The following is an 18,339-nucleotide window of genomic DNA, read 5'->3' on the forward strand; positions in this document are numbered from 1 at the left end:
CTCCCAACAAAAAAAAAAACAACCTTCTGACCGACATAATCATTTAAACTCCATCTGTCAAAGAAACCAGCTTACCTTTTGTGAACAGCAGGGAGTCCATGCTAGAGCTCGACTTTGTGCAAACCTGCAACATTCTGTATTTTAAACTAGTCATAAATGTGTAATGTGGAGGAGAGCCTGAGGGAGCACAGGTGAACCAAATCAGCTAACGAGCCTCCACTGCCTGCTGATTGCCTCTGATGAGCCAGCTGGTGAGTTCCTTCCACTCCCTTTGCTCATCTGCATTCTATGGATCTTGAAATATAAGTATTGTCCAAATTGAATTAGTAATTATAATCAATCAGATCTGGCTCCTCATTTCATTGGCTCTTGCAGCATTTGACTCACATTGTGGTATTCGCTGCCTGACGAATATCCATGACTGAAAGGTTTTGTCTTTAATGGGCTGACAGTGTGCAGGGACGTTCTGCATTAGATGCACATTGAAATATATTGATCAGGTGAGCAGCAGGTAGCTCCTCTGATCAATAAATGGCACGAATGATGAACCTAAAAATGATTTTCTTGGGGTTGTCACTTCAACTTCAAACACAAACAACAAGGTGGCGACCTGAAGCTACTGAGCTACTGTCAGCTATTTCCCTTCTTCAGTTACATCTCCAGTGAAGTGGAGGCTGAGTGAGGTCATGACTCTTATTTATGACAGGATGCCAAAAGATTTTTATCGCCCCGGACTGTAAGTCGGCGCTGGCATTACGATGCTGAAACAGTGCCAACTCCCAGCTCCCGCCACAACAGTCCAGATAAATATTGTAAACTATAACTCACATGTTACTGAGGCTCTCTGTGTGCTTATATACCTGCTCCTCTATACCAAAGCAGCCATGTATTGATACATCCTCTGTAGTCATAAAGAAAGATAAAACACCATTAACCCTCCACTGCTACATCAGCTACATCCATCACTTTCACCACAATGGAACATGCTGTAGCACAGCTGAGCAAAGGCCTCTAAGAACCATGGGGGAACAAAATAAATAGAACTGCAGTGTTTTGACAGGGCGATGGGGTGTAACTGAGGTACTGTACATCAAACAGTTGTCTCTCAATGAGACGCTGCAGTCCAAGCTCATCTCTGTCTGAAGATAACTCCCTCCATCTAACATCTTGTTTAAATACAGAGGCAAGAAAGAACAGACGGCCCCATTCACTGTTAAAGACAGATAAAGATATTATATGTACCATATTAAAAAACACTGAAAAGGAGGCAAGAATTTGTATCCATCGGTGCTGTCATCGTCCTCAGGTTGAATGAATGAGAGAACTGTATAGACAGTGAAGCCTCCGCTGGCATACAGAGGACTGAATGTGATTGTCTGTGGAGAGAGTGAGGGGGCTGGAACCCCCCCTCCTGTCAGTCGGTCAGTCACCCCCTTCCATCTCTCCCGAACCCTCCTCTTCCTCCTCTTTCTTTCCCTCCGCGGTCCGTCACTCAAAACGCTCGTAGTTCCTGGTCTGTCGGACCCGTGGGACCATGTCGACCAGCAGCCTGCAGGAAGAAGAAGAGGAGGAGGCTTTTTTTAGTAGGCAAAAAAAACAAAACAGCAGGGAGTTGATGCAAGCACTTTGATCCCCATTCCCACTTACTGAGGCACTGCAGAAGAACATACATTGATTTTATGTTTTGCTCAAGGCAAAGAATCTTACTGCATCAGCGGTGAAGATAAAACAATGTCACCCGAGAGCCCTCTTGTTTGAAGAGTTATGCTTGTATAGAATGTGCATAATCTCTGGGGAAAGTTTTACATAATTTGTTGTGGATGCATTTATGGTTGAATTTTAATTTGGCTAAATGAAAAGTGCTTTTCATGGAGGGCAGTTTAGAAGTCAGTGATAGCTTGATTTAGACCAGGCAACTGTATAGGAAACTATCATCTGCATAGAATGAAACTTTCCTGGCTGAATGTTCCACCAGATCTTGTTTTTTAAAATGGAAAACAGAGCAGATGCTAAAGTTTGTGGGTGGCATTCATTATGTGATGTTTTATAATCAGCACAAACAACCCATCTGATAAGCTTTAGCAATCACTTACTTGACCCCATAGGCAAGGATGATAAGACCTATGAGGACGCCTGTTGTCCCATCCAGGTACCACACCTGGGGTTCATGCTTGAACACTTCAGCACTGATGAGAATGGAGAACCCCATGACTCCCCCCACCATTGAGTTGAATCCTGGAAAGAAACAAAAGGTCTTGTTTAGTCAGCTGGTGAGGGTTTTGAAGGTCCAACCAGACACCTGCTAAGAGTCCAGGGGACATGTGATATTGCCTGCTGGGGGCTCTAACAGTATACAAAGTGTGAAGCGCTGGGCATTATAGATTCTTTAAATTCCTCTTATATCTGTCAGAGAGTCAAAGGTCGTCTGAATCACACCAGTTTAAGCGACAAGCCGCTAGTTTTCGTGCTACTACGTTGAAGGAATGTAAACATGAGTGAGTGTTGTAGACATGTTTGTGCTGCAATAAAAGCACAAATAACTTCTCACACTATATGTCACACTGTGATGCTGTTACAAAGAAATGTATTTAATGAGTAAATAACATATATTTGAGTGGACAAGCAGAAGGTGTTTGAGCGTGTGTGAGCACCTACCATCAGTGATGAGGGCCCGGCTTGTGAGCACTCTACCGAGCATGAACTTGATCACAGCCAGGGTGATGCACACCAACCCGCTGACGATGGACACACTGAACAGGAAGTCATCCTGAGGGAGACGGAAGGAGGAGAGAAGGTTTGAGTAACGGTTTGTTTCTATTTTATGATGTGCTCTGTCTTTGCTTTCTGGTCCCCTTACTGGTGTCCCGCAGTGTTTAATCCTAGATCCTCTGTCAGAGTGCAAGACTGGTAAAGCCACAGGTTTGTTGAAAAAAGGTTTTAGGTATAGTTATATGTTGAAAAATGTCACACAAAGTCATAGTAGAGTATGCCAAAAGTTGTGATAAAAAAGTCATGGTATGTCGAAAAATTAAGTCATAGTTTAGTATAACAAAAAAAGTCATGGTAAAGTAAGTGGAAAGTTGTGATAAAGAAGTTAATGTATAGTATGTTGAAAGAAGTTCACAGTGTAATAGTATATTACATCTAAATCATTTAAAATCATAGTGTAGTATGTCCAAAAAGGTCAAAAAAGATGTCAGTGTTGTATGTCGGAAAAAGTAAAGAAAAAAAATCTGTATTAAATGTCGAAAAAAAGTCAGATTAGTCAAGTTGAAGTTTACATCCAAAATGTCGTCACTTCATCATTTTATCCAATTAGACATTTGTGTGAAATTGTCATAATTAGCTTATGAATTCTTGAGCTGTGACCCAGACCTTTAACCACCAAAATCGGACCAGTTCTTCCTGGAGCCCAAGTGGGCGTTCGTACCAACTTTGAAGAGATTTTCTCCAGGCGTTACTGAGATAAAGTGTGGACCTGATGGAGGGACAACCCAAAACCATAATGCCTCCGGACACTGCTGTTACCATTAGTCATTCAAATTAGTACCCGATAGCTCTTAATTAATGACCTATTCTGGCATTATCTCAATGTCATCAAATGCTCAGCCTTTTCCTGACCTGTCCTTTGAGTTTGAAATCATTTTCAGCTTTCTTTCTTGTGATACTTCTCCTGAGTCACACTGGAAAGAGCGTCAGCTAAAATGCCTGAAATGTAAATGCACAAAGGACGGATGGAGGAGAGGGTGGGGGGGGAAAGGGGGCTGCAGAGCACTCACTGCCTCTGCGGCAGCATTAATATTGCACAATGGCCTTGGAGCCATGAAACGCTACTTGGGCGAGCTGGCAGACTTTAAAGATGGAGAGGGAACCTCAGCAGGCTGCATGGACCTGAGTCAGGGCTGTGACTCAGCTGTGAAAACAACACCCTAGTAGGGCATCATCCTCAAACTAGTGAACACAGAAGGACTAATCATCAATTCCAACAAATACAGATATTCTTCAAATGGGAGCTATTCATAATTTGCCACATCTTTATTTAATGGAATAAATTGTTAACTTCTTATCAACATTCAGAGTGGGTGAGCTGGCATTTTGTGCACGCACACACACACACACACGCACACACACACACACACACACACACACACACACACACACACACACACACACACACACACAAACAGAGACAGAGAGAGAGAGAGGGACCAACCTTGCCCAGAATATGAACACTCTGCTTGACATTTACATTTAACTACCAGAGATCCTTGTGCAGAATATCAAAATGGTATAAACTATTCTGATAATTCAGGCGGGCCAACAAGAACACTATTCGTAATCAGGCGTATCATTCATAACGATGATTGGACGTGGAGAAACACACTCCTATAGATTCTCACACGTCGTCAAGTGATTTAGGAACTCAAATTCGTCTCGTCTTTAGTTTGGCGATCTTGTGTTTTAGTGGTTTTCTGGTGGCTTTTGAGTGGAGTTCAAAAACCCTGCGGCTGTGAAATGCGCACAACTCTCAGAGGTCACTGCAGCCTTTTCAAATTAATTTAACATCATAAAAGAATTCACAAACCGATGATGAAACGCCCGCGTGGAGACGACTACAACTTGGTCTTGGCTGCTAAATGACATTAATTGGGCTCAGGGGGACGACCAGAGCAAGAGCAGTCAGGTGTCAGAAACCAAACACGCTCCTCCACCCCCCCCCCCCACCCCCCCCCGTCTGTCTCCATCCTCCCCTTCATCATCGCCACTGCATACCTAAGCAGCTGCTTACCTTATTAACATTTCATAGCGAGGAGGAGGAAGAAGAGAGTCTAGGCTGTGAAAACAAAGCGTATTTCCAGCGTCTGCATGCTGAGTAGAGGAGGGCTGTGAGGCGCTCATGTGCTATATATATATATATAAATAACTCCGACTGCCAAGCACCAGAAACCCGTGTGTTAGAACCCGACTGTGTGACAGAAGAGGAGCGACTCAGAAAAACACAATCTGTCTGCCTCGCCTGCTCCCACGGTCAGCCTTTGTGTTATTGTCTCGCTGCTGATGAATAGATGGAACACACAGTCGGTCCGATACGTCAATAAAGGATTTTAAAACTAATTGAATTTTGGGCCCGGGTGTTTGAAACTCTTAAAATGGCCATTTCTCAGGGTGGCCCTTCTGAAAAACATGTTTGAAGAGCATCCAGATTAATGGATTACTTTTTTTATGCTCTATATCCTCAAATCCAAACATAACAGCGTGTGCAGGCAACTGCTGTGAAATCCTATCTTACAGTAGATAAAGCTCAGTCTATAAAGCGTGTAATCACACATTTGAGGCTAAAACAGACAACAATTACTTTCCTTATTGACAAAACCACACCAGAGTGAATTAGATAATAGAGCTGAAGTGGAAAGAGGCAGTGAGTCTCTACAGATATTCAGTTCTCCAAAGCATGATGCTCCCATATTTTACTCATCCTCATCCTGATCACCGTCACCATCATCATCGTTCGGCTCCTTTGAGGACATTTCTACAGAGATGACTACTGCTCGGCAACAGGGCAATGAAACTATTTCAGGAGGTGTTAAAGCTGCCGAGTCCTCACTCTTGAGATTTGTAACATTCTTCATCCAGCAGCAGCAACACTGTTACACCTCTGTCAGAACCAGGTTTACACACACACACACACACACACACACACACACACACACACACACACACACACACACACACACACACACACACACACACACACACACACACACACACACACACACACACACACACACACACACACACACCGTTAATGTAAAAATACTAATACCAGTCAGTATTACTGGTATTACTGGTACTAATTACTTTGTTATGACATTTTCATGACCTTTTACACTATGACTTTTTGATGACATGCAATACAATTACTTTTTTTATAACAAACTATACTATGACTGTTTCCGTTACATACAACTTTACTTGCAAGCCGCCCAGGTACATTTAAGGCAGCCCAAGAATATTTTGCGACCCATTTTAGCATTACATTATCTTTATAATGTCTTCAGTCCGAGAGAATGACTCCGTCCAAGATCCATTAGCAACCGGACTAGTAGTTACAGGACACATCCAGGGAGCAGATGGAGAACTCCATGGGACAAAAGGGGTTTCTGCTGCAAACGTTTGGGAAGCACAGCTCTAATGCACCACTGCCAACTCTACATAAAATTGAATAAAAACCAAATCATCCAGACTTCATTTGTGATTTCCCAGAGCCAAAAACCTTCCATCTGTTCAGTTACAACACTGAGCCGCTCCTCTTGGCCTGAACCACCAACCCTCCAGTGACCAGCACCACGTGACGGCCATCTTATCAGATGAACTGCCAGGTCAAATGGCAAGACGGGGTGAAAAAAATCAGCCATGTTACGTCAGCAGCTTCATGCAAATCCCCTAAATAGCGGTCTGCATAGTGTTTGTCTTTGACACTAAGAGGTACACTCAGATTATGAGAGGATATTATTAGAAACAGTCACAAAGTCCACATGGCTTTTTTGGGTTTCTGAGAGAAAATCCTTGTCTCTGGCAGACTGGTGGTATCACAGCGTGGAGGGCAGATGAGTCCTGGCTGAACAAAGTGTTTTTTGTCTGGCCAGGCTTTTAAAATATCCTAAAATACCACCAAAATATCTGTTTTAAACCAAACTTTTGGCACCATAACTCGAGTGAGACAAACAAAATCATTAAGTGACCCTGTTTGACTGTTCAGCTAACATTAATACAAATTTTAAAGCAGTAAGGGGTAAAATGATAACACAATCTGTCCCGTATGGTGGACACTTTAATCCAAAACCTTCAACTCCAGTATGAATCAAATTCTGAGCCCTGCACCGTGGTCACAGCATCTCCTGCACACTGGCATACACTCTATGATGTCATATAAGACAAGAACGTGTGGTCATGAACTCTAATCTAGTATGATCTAATGTTTTCATGCAGCCTTTTCATCTCTGTTTAAATGCTTTTTGTGTTGGTAATGAATGAATAATTCCTTACCACTTCGGGTAGCAGTTTGGTGGCCAGGTCGTGGATGGCCTTACCCAGAATGCACAAGGAGGACAGGATGAAAATCACGCCCAGGATGACACAGGCTCTGCGGAGTAGAAGAGACAGAAGCAAACTGCACATTAGGAACAACGCACACACAAATGAATGAGAATAAGATACGTAAAACTGCTTTTTCCTGAGACCATCAAACAATCCTGGATGACAGTTAACTGTGTCACACTGGTAAACAGGGGGAAGATGCTCTGTGAAGATTTGGTAGGAAGCAGCAGATGTCCTTTAAAAAGCTTTACCCAATTAACAAGGTCTCCAGGGAGACAAAAGAATCCACTGGAGCATATGCCCTGGTCATGCATGGCTACCGGCGTGTGTTCAATCCAGAAGGCTGCTCTCCAACCACATCTCGGGAGTCCTGGGTTTTGACCGGGTGAGGTAACCACGGCAACATCCAACATCCCTCCGGAGAGTCCACAGCAGGACCCCCCCCCCCACAGCAGGACCCCCACACACACACACACACACACACACACACACACACACACACACCCTCCCACGGCAAGTTTCGATAAAGCTCCATCTTTCATTTGGGAACAAAACTCTCTAATTCGTCTTGCTTTGACACCTCGATGCTTGTTACCTTGGCAACCGCTCTGTACCTGGGCATCACCACGCAGCCGCATATCCTCTATCAAACACAGACAGATGAAAGAAGTTATGAAGAATATTACTGATTATCTGGTTGTCAGTTGTTTTCTCACTGTCTAATAAATACACAAAAAGCAGCCATCTGTGTGTGTGTGTGTGTGTGTGTGTGTGTGTGTGTGTGTGTGTGTGTGTGTGTGTGTCTGTCTGTGTGTGTGTGTGTGTGTGTGTGTGTACATATAGCACGTATCTATATAAGTACTTGTACAACTGTGTGTGTGGGCGTTTTAGTTGCATTCATGTGATTCTCACTTTTGCTGTGTTTTTATCTGACCATTTATGCGTGAATTTATCTGAGTCTGTGTGTGTGTGTGTGTGTGTGTGTGTGTGTGTGTGTGTGTGTGTGTGTGTGTGTGTGTGTGTGTGTGTGTGTGTGTGTGTGTGTGTGTGTGTGTGTGTGTGTGCAGGAGGCCTGGCCTCTTGGTGAAGCCAATTACTGGCTGAGCGGCTCCCTGAATTTCTCCAATTAGCAGCTGAGGTGACATAATGAAGGCTGCTGTCAAATGACTGTGTGGATGTTTTAATGTGGAGATTTCAAATGAAATCTCTCACATCCATCAAAAGAACAGCTGATGAGACTGAAGACAGCAACGTTTATAGGCTTTCATGATATAAACCTGCAGTTCTGGTTTTGAATCTTACTTATACAATTACACCCAATCATTTAATCTCTTTTATTAATATCTTAACGGCAAAAGCATTTTCAGTTTTGTTCACATTGAAAGTGAGTGATTGAACACTGATGACTGAGATTCTATTTTCAGCTTTGAAGAATTTATAAGACTGAAAAACCTAAGAACCGAAATAGAAAGCATCACTGTGACAGACCCCCCCCCCCCCCCAGCACCTCACCATTCAGCCGGCTCTGAAAAGGCCCACCTGACCTCCACACACACACACACACACACACACACACACACACTTCTCAACAGGTACAGATAAGACGTGAGGCGATCGGTCCCAGCGGGGCTGAGGCTGACAAAGCTGAAGAGCCCCTTTATCTAACACACTCCTCCGCTGGACAAAGCCGACCACACACACACACACACACACACACACACACACACACACACACACACACACACACACACACACACACACACACACACACACACACACACACACACACACACACACACACACTGAAGTGGATTTCATCACTTTTAGAGGTTTGTTTTGTTCGTCACAGATGAAATATAATCAGCTGGGCAAGCTGAAACAAGGGCTCCAACATCTTATTAGATTGATTTGAAAAAATAAATGTTATGCTACCCTGCAACATGCATATCATATTTGGTCATTTGGGTGTTCTAAGACAATAAAATGCAAATTCCAGAGAAATACCTCCCTTACACTTCATTCATACATCTTTTAGTGATTTTAATGCCTGGGATTCATAGAATTGACATTTTTTAAGGCCTTTAAAGTGTGCATTGAAAGCTGAAACGTGGTTTTTGCACCAGGTCTGAGTTGATCCGGGGCTAAAGGTTACTGTACTCACATGTACTCGCGGTGTGCCGAGTGGACGGCTGCGGCGTTGCTGTACCGCCACAGCACGATGACCGAGGACAACACGTCCAGCGTGGCATCGAACTGCAGAGGAAAAACAAATACAGTGTTACATTCTCTTCACTACGGCGTGCAGCGTAGCATTTGGGGAAAAAAGTGGAGGATTTATGGTCGACTTACGGCAAATCCAAACGCTGAAGCACTGTGGCGCATGATGGAGACAGCTGGATAGAAAAACAGAAGGAAATACTGAACAACAAGATACAACTGATTTATATATATATACAAATATTCAGAAACAAATGCTCATTTAATGGGGGAAAACACACACATCCATCCATCTTTAATCCCCAATCTTCATATATATGGGCATCTATTCTGCATATGATGTTACATGAATTGGTTTCTGTCTTTTTCAACAATATGCTGTGCTCCATCACCTCATGCAGACATTAAAACACCAACATGAAAGTCTTTTATTTTGCAGGAGTACTTAGAAAGATTAATTTCCTGTCACTGTCTGTGTACATGGCCCGTTGATAACGAGCTGTAGATGTGTTGAAAACATGTAACCATCCGCACACCTGCAATGGCGGGAGGAGACGGAGGGAGAGGCAAACGAGATAAAGATGCAGATAGATGGAGGGGAGGAATCCTCTCCTCTCCTCCCAGGTTTATTTTTAGCGTCGCTCACTGGGGGCCAGACACTCAGCCTCAGCCCTGCATGCAGAAACACAGCATCTCTCTCCCCGAGCCTCCTCTCGTTGTCTCTCTGCTGCAACGATAGTGAAATCAAGATCCCCCCCCCACCACACACACACACACACACACACACTTTCCCCATATTTTTCCTCTCCTCCTGCGGTCTTCAAAGCTCCCCTTTTCTTCATCCATCCTTCGTACCTTTATTGTTTCATCTCTCTCTGGGCTGAAGGCGCAATCATCCACTTCCACAGACGTGAATGAAAACAGAAATGAATGCTGCATTCGGTTCAGGTTTTTTTTACACAACACTTTAACACACATGAACAACCCTTGAATACAAATGAGTAGGCGGGATGTTTTTTTGTTTTTTTTAATCATGCCAGAGATCTGCAGGGATGCGGCATCGAAGCTTTAACTACTGATTGTACAAAAATATCTTTTTTTTTGGTCAATTTGGCAAAAAACAATGAAAATAACAAAACCCTGTTGTGTCACAGGATCCCTCTCATTGTTTCAGACCAAAGGATTCTGAGTGTGTAAGATGCCACATTAATAGAAATAGAAGTTTAAAAAGGGCAACAGATGGCACCATCTTGAAGCTGAATCCCGCTCATCCTCATCACTCCAAGCTCAACTTTAAGTCTCCCATAGTCAATTTAAGCAAGGTTAGACTGGTAGAAGAACAGCTAAACAGTCAATCACAGCACCACAGCTTGAATAGGTCCTGGGAAAGCATCCTGATGTGGCCTTAAGGAACAAAAGAGTAACAGTAATGTTTTTTTTCTTCCACTATGGCTCTTTGCCTGGTGAAGTACGCGTTTTTAATGGAAAAACTAATTTGTAAATGCCACACCATACAGCTACAGCACCAAACACTTCTTCTTCTTCTTTTTTACTCGTGGCTAAAGTGTCGTTCAGCTAACTGTTAGCTAATTCCTCCAAACCATAGACACCCAGCCAAACATCTGAGCAACCAATCAAAAGACGGGGTCAACTGGGGTTGCATGAAACTACAGTAATCTTGTTACTGCACATTTTCCATTTCGTACTTGCCTTCAGTTAAAAGTGATTCATTAAAAAAAAGATGCACAAGTCAACTAATACACTGTGTGTACAGTTTTGACTCTAAATGTTAAAATGTTTGGTTGACTTCCAGTGAGCACCTGGTTTTAAGAGCACTGTGGAAACCAGTTCAACCTCTGTATTTGAACGATCATCACATTGTTTATACTGTATGTAGCATATGAAATAATAAAACAGATCCGACAATTGAATCTTTGAACATCGTGGGTGGAGATGTTCTCAGTGTGGTTACAAACAAATGAAACAGCAAATAGAACTTGACAGGCGCTCCAATGCAGGTAAACAGAGAGGGAGGGACAGTGTGGACGTCGGGCTGTCACGCATCTGCCAGAGTTGCCATAACAAGAAAAAGAATGTAGCAGGCGCATGAGGATTTCTTATTTTATCCACATGTGAAGGACTTGGACACGCCATACTCTTAGTTTGCATACTTTCATGCTTATTTTTAAGTCTCATTTGGGGTCGAAACCCCCAAAGACCGTCATGACTTGGTGGCCAAAACCCCCAAAACTCCTCCTCCTCCTCCTCTTCCCTTATCCCCTCTTTCCTTCCTTCTTTTTCTCTCCTCCTAGCTCCTTCATTAGGCGCGGAGGGAAGAAACGTTGTGCAAATGAATCTGCTGCGGCTCTGCAGTCGTCAAAGCCGAGCCCAGCGACGGCTAATTGGCTCCCAAGAAAGCCGGGTGGGTGTACACACACACACACACACACACACACACACACACACACACACACACACACACACACACACACACACACACACACACACACACACACACACACACACACACACACACACACATATATATATGAGTCTCCCTGCCCCCCCCTTCCCTCCCTCTTCCCTGCATTTCACATCTGACAAGAAAAAGGAAGATAAAACGCCGTCCGAGGTCCGCTGGTTTCTGGTCTGTTTCTGGAGCGGCTTTGTGCATATCAGTGTGGAGCACTCTGCTGTCATCGTTGATTTTTTTTAACAGTTGGTGAACTGATGGTGTTTTGTCTCGCTGTGCTGTTGTAGCAGTGCGTGCGCCTCGTTATTAAAGCTGCGGCGAGGGCCTCCGTTACATTTCCTCTTATTAAACTCAGTTCTACTCTGTTCTTAAAGGATTGCAGACAACAGAACGTGACCTGGAGGTGACATTCTGGGTCACATGACGCCAAACTCCTGGGGATGAGAGAGTGGTATGCATCTTCTCATCTAACTCTCTAAACTTTATGTAAAGTAGGGCCAGTAGAGGTGGGAATCTCTACCTATGTAACCTGCTGTTAAAAGCCGTTTTCTTTCTCTATAGATGTCACCAGCCAATGGGAGTCTGAGTCAGACTGGACCAAAAAAACAAAATGCAAAGTCTGTACCGATTAACTGCAGCTGCCTGCCATTAATAATATTCACACACACTGTCTCAGATAGGCCGATTGTTTGAATACTGATAATGTTTGACAGGGCATGTGACCCAGCAGTCATCGTGCAGAGCTGACGGGGAACAGTTGCAGGTGGTGGTGGTGACTGGACCGGCACCCTGCAGGCCGCTAACAGCCGAAAGACACTGCCGGACTTTGGGGGTTTTGAATCCCAATGAGGTCCTTCCTAGCTCGAAAAACCCACCGACCAGCGAATAAGTGTATTTGAAACTCAAAATGTGTGTACTCAAAACGCTGAATTATTCTTTTAATGAAAAAATAATAATTCTATAAATCAGCCTGCTTTGTTGTAAGCTTGTCAGCATGTTCTAATCAATATTTAAATAATGCTATAAAGGCAATATTTTCGCTTCATATTCTCTTTAACACATATAAAGACGGCAAAAGAAATGATCTCTTTAGAATTCAGGTCACTAATGATATGCAGTTATGCAGGAGTAATGGTGTTCTTCCACTGTGTGCTTTCTATACGCCCTGAATCCACTATGTCCTCTCTTTGATATATGTTTTATGTATGATGTGACCTCATGCAGGGAGCTCCCCTATAGAAACATCCGCGTCAGGGGAGGATTGTGATGCTAACAGCTGGTTAGTAACAGGATTCTCACACGCTCTTGGCCCGTTCTGAAAAATGCTCCTGTTTACAATGGCACTCCCTGGCGAGGTGCCAGAGAGCCAGCGACAGATTTACAGAAGCGAGTGTGAACGAGTGTTTGACGAGGGATCACGCAACTGGTGCGGCGGTTGTTTTGTTTGCTAATTAATGTTAGTTTTGACTGTAGTATCATTACAGGGAAGGTGGAGGTAGAACTAAAAGGAGTCGTTGCACAGTAATGATAGCATCCTAGTGAGTCTAATATTTGACATGAAACACTGTTTAGACGTGATATCAACAGGAATATAAAATGTTTAGCACTGATTCAACGTTTTTAATCACATTAACTTCACAAAAAAAGGAGGAATGAATTATGTGTTTGTGTTTATAGATATAATATCATAAAGCATCCGCAACTATGTGGAGCTGGATTCCCTAATTTGCAATGAACCGACCTTTTCCAGATTGGAATGTTTTATGCACAAAAGCGACTTAACCCACCCACGACATAGAAGGAAGCCGGCCTTCCAGTCCTGCTTCAATCCCAGCGCTTCCTTATCCGAACAGGAAGTGGGCAAAATGTTTTGAAACAACACGGACTGAACTCAGGAAGAGGCTCTGATTTCCAAAACAAAACTTCCCCTCACTTCAGCCACTTCGCTCCTTCACGACTTCCTGGGTCGCCTCACTTAGTCTGACCCAATTGGTCCAACTAATCGAATTCCAATTCTTCATTTCATCCTCAAACAAGACTCCAATTAATTTTCTTCACTTCTTCGGTCTGTTTTCCATGGGGAGAGCCAGAAATCGAAATAAACCAATTATGTGTGTGTAATGACTCCGGCCTGGTGTTGGATCACTGTTTACTGGAATCACCAGACCTCATGAAAAGCATGTCCAGTTCGCACATGAACGTCGTCATATATTCTGAAAAAAAGGTCTCCTGCATTACAGGAAACTCATATCTCTGCACATCTGCAAAGAGATATTTGAGGTGGTTCAGCTCCACTGCAGCAGAGCTCGTCCTCTTTTCTTGTGCGTCCGTCAAACACGATAATCTGCATTTTACTGCAGGAAGAGGCATTGGTTGAGTACGGCGGTATGTGGTGGCGACAGAATCTGTGATGCTTTTAAACATACCTTAACACATAATCATCTCTAACTGCCTCACTGTCTCTCAAATGTCTAAATAATCTGCAGGATATTTTTCAAAAGATAGCTTTCCAATCCAATTCCACCAATTAAAAACATGATGAAACATAACTTGAATTAGATCTACAGAGTGAATCACTTCGGTTCCAAAATAGATTCAAAGAGAGGGAACTTTTGACACGCAGAGATATTTAAAAACCAGAACTGATGCAAACATCTGAGGGAATTCTTCCATTTCTCTTCTCAAAGTCAAAACCCAGAACGTATACGACAAAGACAAACCCGTTCTGCCTCTGAGAGAAATAAAACTTGACGGCACAATGTTCCATGTTTTTTCATTTGAAGTGAAAGCAGTGGGGATCTAAAGGTTTAATGAAACAGGATCTGGGAATGAAGCGTGGACTGTCAAAGCATTCTTCATGTTGTCTTTAGTTGTGTGTTGTTTAATCAAGCTGTTGGGTGTCACATTGATCTGCAGGGCGACACAGTAATTAACAGAACCGTCCCTGAACCGGAGAACCAAGTTTTGGCAGATGTCTTTGACCAGAAGTGTTAAAAATAGAAAGCATCGCTTGATGTGAGCCAGAGGACTCGTGGAAATGGGAAAAAAGACTGTACTCACTGAAAGCGACGATGGCCAGGATGATGGTGATCCCTATGGAGATCCAGGACACCCACAGAGCTTTCTTGCGGTAGTTCTGCGCTTCGTGAGGCTTCAGGCGCATGCTGCTTTCCAGGAGACCTGCAGAAAAAGAGCATTCGTATTATTGTATTAGCAAACTGATGAGCATTAAACAGACCATTATTATTATTATATGGATGGGGCTACATGAGTTATTGCATATTTCTAGAATACATGGAGCTTCAACAGCAATGATAACGACATCGTGTGTCAGAATTCTAAGGTTGAGCGGTTAATTATCATTTACTAATTAGCACTTAACACAAAGTACAGCTGTTCAAGATTTAGGCCTAAACCAAAGCATTGGACAGCTTAAAATTGGACCTGACGATAGCATTACGGAGAAACGTTATGGGATCATGAGAGCGGTCCATCCTCAGGGGAGTGCGAATGTCTGAAAACATAATTTCATGGAAATTCATTCAAAGTTGGCAAGGCATTTCCCTTAAAATCACAATCGTTCAACACAGGTGGCGCTAGTGGAAAAGTCAGGGGGGATCACCAAAGTCAGAGAGATTCATTCCCTGGGGACCATGAACGACATTTCAAGGCAATACACCCGATGGCTGATGGGATATTTCAGTCTGGACCAAAGAGGTGAATAAAACAATGTGAGAAGTTTCATGACCCCCAGCTAAACACTGCTTTGTGTGAGGGGCCACAAGTCAAAAAGGGGCCCTAGTTTGATATGTAAGACTAACTGGTATCCTGTTTGTTAAGTTTGTAAATTGCACGTACAGCCACTTTACCACTCTATCAATAGATCCTGCTCCCATTTCATAGTGCGAGTTATTTTCCCTTTCCCTGAGAAAATACATTCATTCAGTTCTCCAAACACATACTTAAAATGCGACTTTCACACTTTCCAGGCAGCAATTTCCATTTGTTTCACTTTGGTATGAGTATGAACTCGCAGAGGCTTGAAATGAGTCGTTCAATTCAAAGGAGCATCGTGTCTGCTTTTGTTTTAGTCACAGGATTGTTAGGAAGTAATATTTAAAAGGGCACCAATCTTGGCACCCTCATAATAAGAATAAGAATAAGAATAAAAATAGAAAATACATCCATTCCATGACAGCGACAAAGATATTGCACATATCGACATGACATATCTATTATCTAAGGTCAACATCAGACTACTTGGGAGTGTACCTTCAGGAGCAACTTGTTAGGTCTTGCCCAAAAGCATTAAAAAATGGAGAACAAAACACACTTTTTATTTCTAAGGTCAACATCAGACTACTTGGGAGTGTACAAGCGTAGGAAAAGCATTAAAAAAAAGAACAAAACACACTTTTTTTTTGGTTTAAATTGATGCTTTCACACTTTTCCAAAATAAATTAACTTATTTATCCACAAAACCTGTAATAACAGTAATTTAGGAAGCCTATGCTGATCAGAATAGTCTGTATTCCACATTCCAGCAGCTCTGTAAATAATGTATGATATTGATCATGACATTAAGATTCCAGTGAGTGATACATGGATGTTAATAACCTACCTCCATCGTCTGTGCTGTCTGTTATCTTCATCTCCTGGTCCATCTTTAAACCCTCTCCCTGACTTTCTGTATTCTGCTGCTGCTGTTCCTGCTGCTCAGAGTCCGTCTGCCCGTTCACCACAGCCGGGTCCGGGACGGTGGAGGAGTCTGGCGGTGTGGGGTCCGTCATCTTCTCGGTCCAGGTCGAGTGAGAAGCTCCAAGAATGTCACACCTGGACGAGACGTGCAGGCTCTCTGCTCTGGGAGGAGGATGAGGATGAGGAGGATGAGGAGGGAGACTCCTTCTGCAGGGCTGCAGGTCCTGCAAATTGCGCACAGTGAGGATAAACCCAACCGGAAAATAAGAGATGTTGAGCTTCAAAACAAACCTATTTTGTCACCAGAATTAAAAAAAAAAAAAAAAACACATTAATGTTAGTTACATTACAGAAAGGTGGAGAACTAAAAAACTCAAAAACTAGTATTTGACATGAAACACTGGAATATAAAATGTTTAGCACTGATTAGTCGTTTTTAATCACATTAACTTCACAAAGATGTAGGAGGAATGAATTATGTGTTTGTGTTTATAGATGTAATATTATAAAGCATCCGCAGCTATGTGGAGCTGGATTCCCTAATTTGCAATACAAATAATACAAAAGTACATTTTGGTCAAATAGAAAATACATCTTTTTTTTTGCAGATTTACCCCATGTTTCAATTATCATCCAATTATTTCAGAGGTTGAATTTGTTATTCCTCTATATATTTATTGCTAGTTACATTTTAAATCAGGCATTCAAAAAGTTGAATTTATAAAATGCATTATTATGGATAAACTACACAAAGGTAGCCTATAGTGTCCCAATGTTGTTAAAATGGCGTTACTCCAAATAACATTCAATCAGTCATTTTTTTATATTTTATAAAACTCACATAAACTTTGACTTTTATAAAATATAGTCATTTTTTATATTTTAGCATAGACTTTTCAGGCTAATTGAAACATCTGACTTTTATCTTTTATCACTAACTAAATGCTTTAAGGTTGAATAACAGAGTTTCCATGAAAAGAAACAGGCTTGCTTTTTATTTTGAAGGCTCTCTCCGGTCCTGGTGTGGTGTCATAACTGTGTGCTGACACAAACTGAATGCTCTCAGACTGGAGAGCAGCAGACAAATGAGATGTGTTCACAGCAGGCTGCCATTCACGACCCAGTGCAAACAGCCACACCTGGACTCTAATTACTTAAGTTCAAGACACCTGCTTCAGTGGTAATTACAGAACAAGTGAGCCACAGAGGTTTTCCTCTACACAATCACCATGTGGGCCCTGTCTCTTTCTTTATATTGTTTATTTACCTTATGTTTATTTCATTTGTTATGCTTTTTATTTTTCTCTATCTTTCTTATCATCTGCCTATCATGTTGGTTTAAATGGATATGTTTTGCTGTTTTTTATTGAAACATTTGTGAGATTGTACATGTAGGATAGTTCAATAAATAAATGAAAATAAATAAACATTGTTATATCCTCCTCTATGGAATCTGTGAAGACGACGACGATGATGATGAGGATTATTTTAAAATAATTTTCTTGAATCAAATAAGCACATTCAGTACCAGTCAAAAGTTTGGACACACCTTCTCATTCAATGTTTTTTCTTTCTTTATTTTTTATTTTTTTCCTACATTGTAGATTAATATTGAAGACATCCAAACTATGAAGGAACACATATGGAATTATGTGGTAAACAAACAAATGCTCAACAGACCAGAATATGTTTTATATTTTAGATTCTTCAAAGTAGTTGAATAAGAAGGTGTGTCCAAACTTTTGACTGGTACTGTATATATTTTGCTGTTTTTTATTGAAACATTTGTGAGATTGTACATGTAGGATTGTTCAATAAATAAATGAAAATAAATACATAAATAAACATTGTTA

General features: G+C 42.1%; 1 protein-coding gene across 1 annotated transcript; it reads right to left on the reverse strand.

Moving 5' to 3' along the window:
- Positions 1-1,292: 1,292 nt before the first annotated feature.
- On the reverse strand, positions 1,293-16,632 carry LOC129111920 (transmembrane protein 163-like). The gene is made up of 8 exons (XM_054624079.1): positions 16,410-16,632; positions 14,849-14,968; positions 9,448-9,491; positions 9,260-9,351; positions 7,048-7,144; positions 2,656-2,767; positions 2,094-2,235; positions 1,293-1,549 (listed from the first exon to the last, which is right to left on the reverse strand). Exons 1-8 carry the CDS (start codon positions 16,576-16,578, stop codon positions 1,489-1,491), a joined length of 837 nt encoding a protein of 278 aa, XP_054480054.1. The 5' UTR covers positions 16,579-16,632; the 3' UTR covers positions 1,293-1,488.
- Between the last annotated feature and the right edge of the window lie 1,707 nt (positions 16,633-18,339).

This window comes from Anoplopoma fimbria, chromosome 22 (genome assembly GCF_027596085.1).
Source record: "Anoplopoma fimbria isolate UVic2021 breed Golden Eagle Sablefish chromosome 22, Afim_UVic_2022, whole genome shotgun sequence".
NCBI classification, from domain to species: Eukaryota; Metazoa; Chordata; class Actinopteri; order Perciformes; family Anoplopomatidae; genus Anoplopoma; species Anoplopoma fimbria.